The sequence below is a fragment of the Strix uralensis genome, chromosome 19 (genome assembly GCF_047716275.1).
Source record: "Strix uralensis isolate ZFMK-TIS-50842 chromosome 19, bStrUra1, whole genome shotgun sequence".
In the NCBI taxonomy this organism is placed as follows: domain Eukaryota; kingdom Metazoa; phylum Chordata; class Aves; order Strigiformes; family Strigidae; genus Strix; species Strix uralensis.
The window spans coordinates 8,682,797-8,688,793 of NC_133990.1; the positions used below are offsets into that span (position 1 = coordinate 8,682,797).

Sequence of the window (5,997 nt, forward strand, 5' to 3'; positions counted from 1 at the left end):
GCGCGCCCCTTTTCTGCTGGTTCTTGTTTACGCACGTCGGTCTCCACCCTCTGCATCTCCTCCCAAGGGTACACAGGGGGGGTGCCGGGGGCGCAGACGGGATCGCACCCTTCTTCCCGTGTTCTCCACCCCCGTCTCCCCCCGATGGCTTGCCTTCTATGGGCCACGCCTCTAGCTTCCCTACTATGTCTTCCCCCTCCTCATCGTCGGAGCTCGCCGTGAGCTCCTCCGTTTGGGTGGTCTCCTCCGCGAGACCCCGCAGACCCTTCTTCGCATCGCGCCATGCCTGTTGCTCCTCCGGGGTAGCTATCATCATCGCGTTTGCCTTCCCCCAAGCCACTAAGTGCTGTGGCCTTCCCAGCTTGGCCTGCTCCGTCAGCACCGCCTCTATCTGCGGCCAGAGCTCCGGCTTCGTGCCGTCTATTGGCTCCGGCAACACGCCGAGCCCCATCAAATTTTGTAGCATAGCTTTCAGTGTCTTCGACTTCACAGAAGCCTTATGTTGCTCGCCCCATCTTTTCAGTACCTTAATTATGGGTAGCATAGCTTTCAGTGTCTTCGACTTCACAGAAGCCTTATGTTGCTCGCCCCATCTTTTCAGTACCTGAATTATGGCATCCATGGCGCGCTGGCCGCGGAGTCTCCCGTCCTGCGTGGAGCTCCTCCACCCCCTGCTGGGCACCGACGACGGTAACTGTAGATCACGTCGGGGCCACCACTTATTGTAGCCGGCTCTGCATCTTTAAGCCTGCCTATCCACCTGTTGGTGGCGCTCAGGTCGCAGGGCCAGATACCGCAGGGGGTTAAGACCTTCTCGGGGACATCAGTACAGACACCAATGTGGTGGTTACAAAACGTCCGTTTATTGAACTGCACAACTTGCATATATATGCTCGCCAAGCACCTCCTCCGTGGGTGCGCCTTCGGCATTACAGGCTTACCTATTACCTTATTTAGTAACAAAGGAAAGGAGGGGAGGTTGTAACTACTCTTTCCGTACATCGCGAGATCTTCCGAGTGCCATTCCCTACAGTGGTCCTTATAATTGCTTCCATCCCACCCCTCAGCCTGACTCACTCACCCAGCTGTGCTTGCGCTCCAGGCATTCCCAGTCACTGAGCTGTGGGAATGCTACTGGATCAGCCTGCTGTGCGGGATGGGGAGTTTCGTGTAGGACTTCTCTGACCCAGGAGGGCAGAAATCAATATTCAGACAGGCGAGGGCTTGTGTTCTCGTGCTGCTCAAGTAGGATATTGAAGTAGGTTATCTTAAAGGGGAGAAGTCTTGCTAGCCAGGGTGTCCAAAACTTGGCGCTTGAGAAGCCTCTGTGGCTAGAATCCTGGCAAGACCTGAGCTTACAAAGAGGAGAGGCACAAAGTGCGTTGGTAGGACACTTTGCTGCACTCCCCGTAGAGAGCATAAAATCTGGGGGGTGCAGGTGGGCCAGGTAAGTGTTACAAAATGCTGGATGTTCCTCTTTGCTTCAGCGGTTAGATCAGCCCAGATTATCACCTAATGACACGTGCGTGCCCATCACCGTGTCCTGTCCGTGCTGGAGGTTTTGTACCGCATTCCCTGTATAAACCAGCACCTCTGGCAGGCGAGAGGTTTGGCTTATGGACAGCAAGTCCCTGGCCCGTATCAGAGGCTGGTTGCTGTTCGGTGCAAGTCTGAAGACTGTGTTACGTCTGGACACTCTCAGTGCATCCTAGTTCATCTCTCTGTTATTTTTTATAGTGCTGCTGGAAGTTTTTCAGGATAAAGGACAAAGCCTGCTACACATGTAGTTTTTCCATGAACCATGTCAGTGCAAAAGTAGAGTCAGGAGGGAGTGGAACCTTATTTCCCAGTACATCTCTTCACTGTGTGTCGGATAGCACAGCTCATCCATGCATCCTTTTGCTTCAAACTGCTGATTGCACTGAGCTTGTAGAACTGAGTTTGAACTGAACTTTGTCCTGCTCTTTCCATTAATCCACTTAAAAAAAAAAACACCAGCAAATTTGCTCCTGCAAATTTCCTTAAGCTTTCTTTGCCTGAGCAGATATTATTAAGGTGCTTATGCCCTCTGAAAGAGCCTTGTGTGTTTGGTGATACGAGAGAAAGCAAGCAAGCTGCAGTGCGAGTCACAAATCCTTCAGATGAATTAGTGAGTCCAGCAGGTGAAAAATTGCACCTGGTAAAGCATGTGCCCTTTGAGAGGTGTTGCTCAGACAAGTCCCTTTGTTGTGCCCAGTCATGAAATACCCTTTTTTTTTTAATTCCAAGTCCTGTTCTGGAGCACAAAGAAAGTCACTGACGTTTCCCATAAACTAGGTGCTGCTTTGTAGCTCTCCTTGCACAGGGATCTGTGAACTATTTGGATTTGCTTACTGTCTCTGAGGTCAGTACGAGGTGCCCACAGAAACTGAGAGTTTCATCTTTACGCAGCAGTGCTATTCATTTAAGGAGGAAAACAATGGTTAAACGAGTGGTTCCCCACTGAGGTGGGTGTCAGGATAATGTAAAGCACGTGCCTGTATCTGTGCACCAGTAAGACACAGTTAAGGGCCTCTTGTGTGGTGGAGCTGTTGCGGTTTGACTCAAGGCTAACTGACCTGGGCTTTTATTTTTCTTCTTTAGTGATGATGGCCAAGGAGAAACCGCCAATAACTGTGGTTGGAGACGTTGGAGGAAGAATTGCCATCATTGTGGTATGGGTGTGATGGAGAGGAGCGGGGGGGTGGCTTCCTCCCAGCATCTTTTCTTGAGCTGCTTTATCCCAGAGGGCAGGAGGGACTGCTGGTGTAGGGGTGGGAACAGGATTGTTACCACTGTTTTCTCCAGTTTTGCTGGTGGCTTTGGTTATTTCAGCTTTCTGCTGAAAACCCTTCGTATTTCAGTGCTTTAAGCTCTGAAATCTCCTTGCTCCCTTGAATCTACAAATATCAGATGTGTACAAATACTCAGCAAATCCAGGACATGCAGAGAAATCTCCTGAAGTATTTAAAAAAAAAAAAACAAACAAACCAACCAACCATAAAAAAAGCTCGCTGAGCTTTTCTTACATGCTGTGCCATGCTGCAGTGTAACTAATCAACATGCAGCTACTATCGCTGTGAAAAAAAATACCTTGCTGAAGATAAGCTCTGTTTGCCTGTGAGCATGTGCAGGGACTAGTTTGTTTCCAAGACACAATATTTGTTCTGCACACTGGCAAAAGGGTCTGTAAATTAGGGAAACGGTGTCCACAGATTTAAGTTGTGCACGTGGCTGTGCTTGAATCTCAACAGCAGCTGAAGTAGCCAGGGATTATATTCTTTTTGGCTATGTTTGTGGCCAAAGCTGCAGTACCTTGCAGATCCACTCCTGCCCTGCAGGCATGGTAAACTTCTGGTTTTGGTGTTATTTCTGTCTCTTCTCAGGATGACATCATCGATGATGTGGAAAGCTTTGTAGCTGCTGCAGAGATCCTGAAAGAGCGTGGAGCCTACAAGATTTTTGTGATGGCTACTCACGGGCTCCTGTCAGCAGATGCCCCCCGTCTCATAGAGGAATCCTCCATCGATGAGGTGCGTCTGCTTTCTGGGCTGGGGGGGAGGGCTGGCTCTGGTAACTGGGTTGATTTAAGGCACCAAAACCCACAAACTGATGTTCTTCCCCTGCCACGTAGCTCATCTCTGAAATGACTGGTTTCATCAGATGCTTTCAGTTAGCTGGTTCTTCACTGAAGAAAAAAAAAAAAAAACGTGTGTGATGATTACGTGTTCAGATCAGATCTGTGTATGTTTTCTCCTTAATGCACAGATATTAGCCATCCCTGCTTGGACACTTCTCTTCCTACAGCTGGGTGCATGTGATCGCTTTCTCACTGCACAGACCTTCTACCTGACCCTCTGCCCCAGCTGATGACGGGCTGTTGGGTACCTTAAGATTTCAGACCTCGCCCTTAGTAGCAAACATGTCAGATCCTGCGCTCTAAATGCACCCGTCAGCCTGTGTGGAGGTGGCTGTTGTAGAGTGCTGGTTACGCCGGGCCCCTCAACAGATTGACTGTCATGTGGGGGAGACCATTTATTTTCATCTTTTTTTCCTAACATACAAGGATTTCTCCCCCTGAACTGTGAAACAGCAGGTACACACCACTCGTGGAGTTGATCTAGGGTAGCTGTTGGTGAGAGCGAGCGTATCAGCAGCACAACTAACTGTCTTTTCTTTTTGGCACTCCATAGGTGGTAGTAACCAACACAGTTCCTCACGAGGTGCAGAAGCTGCAGTGCCCCAAGATAAAGACTGTGGATATCAGTTTGATTCTCTCTGAAGCCGTCCGACGAATCCACAATGGCGAGTCCATGGCCTATCTCTTCCGCAACATCACTGTCGATGACTAGACCTGGTGCTGCCCCCGTCCTGGCTTCCACAAGAGAAGGAAATATGCATGAAACGGCAATACCATAAATTATAGGCATAACACAACTGTTTATTCTTGTAGGAGCGTGAAGGTTTTCAGAGTCTTGAGCCATGAGATCTAATAGAAAGCATCAACCTGACCAGCACTTTACAGGTGAATAGAAGAGGCCACTGGCAATGGGGAGGATTACATCTTGAGAGAGATGGAGAAATGAGGTGGTGTTGAATTTTTTTAAGTTCCTTTTTTTTTTTTTTTTAGTGTGTTATCTCTTGCCCTATAGGGGGGGAACGAAAAGCAAAAAGAAGTAGCTGTCAGCTTATGAGAAGGGAATAGAGACTGCAAGTGGGCAGCAAGAGGAGACAGCCTTTGGGTTTCTGTTTCTGCCTGTGACTCGCCTGAGAGAGCGCAGAAGGCAGTGCTTTATTCAGGCAGCTGGGCAGGACTGCTCGCTGCTGGCAGAGCTGATCAGCAGAGCAGCTCCTTGCCAACCGAGTGGCCTCTCATCTCCTGCACAGCATAGCAAGGACTTTCATCAAAACTAAGTTAGCGAACATCCAGAGAGGGCAGCTTAGGGCAACCCATTCGCAGGGCTGCTCACATCCTTGCGTCGGGGCGCTGGGAACAAGCTCACGTGTGTCTCCCAGCAGGGCAAGGGGTGCTAGTTAATGCGCTGGCCTTTTCATTTTACGAGCCTTGGATCATTATTGTTCTTCAGTGGCAAGTCACATGAGGGTCTAAGTCCTCACTTGAAACTTGTCTGCACTGCAAAACGAGGCGCCGTTTCTGGAGTTGCATGGAGCTGATGAATTGTGGCAGTCTCATGGGGAAGGGGAGTTGGAACAATATCTGCCTCTAATGCAGCTGTTCTCTCCAAAACACTAACACTGAACCTGCAATAAAAAGCACAGAATTTTTCATTTTTGGTGGTTCCCCTGAACCTTGTACCCCCTGAACAGCTGCTCTGTCTGTACCATGGGGCTGTTGCTGTAACCAGGCTCACTTGGAGCTTCCATGGGGAAGTAGGACTCACTGCTTGCTCCTTTCTTGAGTGACACTAATCCTTGGCTGGAGGGGCACTTGAGAAAGCTGCACAAGGTGCTTGTGAAAGCTTTCGTCTCCAGGATGATACAAGGATAAATTCCCAAACTGTGATCTTCCCCCTTGATGAGGCTGACAAACACACTTCAGTAAAATCTATACCACTTTCTAGCCTGCTGATGCGTGGAACAAATCCTGCTTGGAGGCAGTAGCTTCAAAAGAGCACTGCTGATAACGGGCTGTCTCTAGCAGGCAGTTGTTTGGTTTTGCTTATCCTTCAACTTCTGCCTACATCCTTCTCTTCCACTCCAGCATCTAAAACGTGCGCGGTGCCTAGGGGCAGGCAGTGACTCTGGGAGAAGGACAAGCCTTGAACACTGGGCAAACAAGCGTGCCTTGGCCTGGGGGAGTTGGTCCTGCAGCATAGCGCCCTGTCTCGTAGCTGGTGGGGGTACGCAAAAGCCCGGAGCTCTTGGGTCATCTCCAGTATCCAGCATGGATTAAACCTCCGAGCCTGATCCCACGAGGGATGCTCGGGGCTGGATGAGGTCTTAAGGCTGTTGATGGTT

General features: G+C 49.6%; 1 protein-coding gene across 2 annotated transcripts; it reads left to right on the forward strand.

Moving 5' to 3' along the window:
- The first annotated feature begins 2,011 nt into the window (after nucleotides 1-2,011).
- On the forward strand, nucleotides 2,012-5,599 carry LOC141952238 (phosphoribosyl pyrophosphate synthase-associated protein 1-like). Of its 2 annotated transcripts, XM_074889441.1 has the most exons (5): nucleotides 2,012-2,149; nucleotides 2,623-2,693; nucleotides 3,405-3,551; nucleotides 4,212-4,323; nucleotides 4,472-5,599. In XM_074889441.1, coding segments are annotated over exons 1-5 (339 nt in total). In that variant the 5' UTR covers nucleotides 2,012-2,148; the 3' UTR covers nucleotides 4,480-5,599. The 2 variants fall into 2 exon arrangements, with proteins under 2 accessions (XP_074745542.1, XP_074745541.1); XM_074889440.1 differs by having other exon boundaries at nucleotides 2,095-2,149; nucleotides 4,212-5,599.
- Nucleotides 5,600-5,997: the final 398 nt, after the last annotated feature.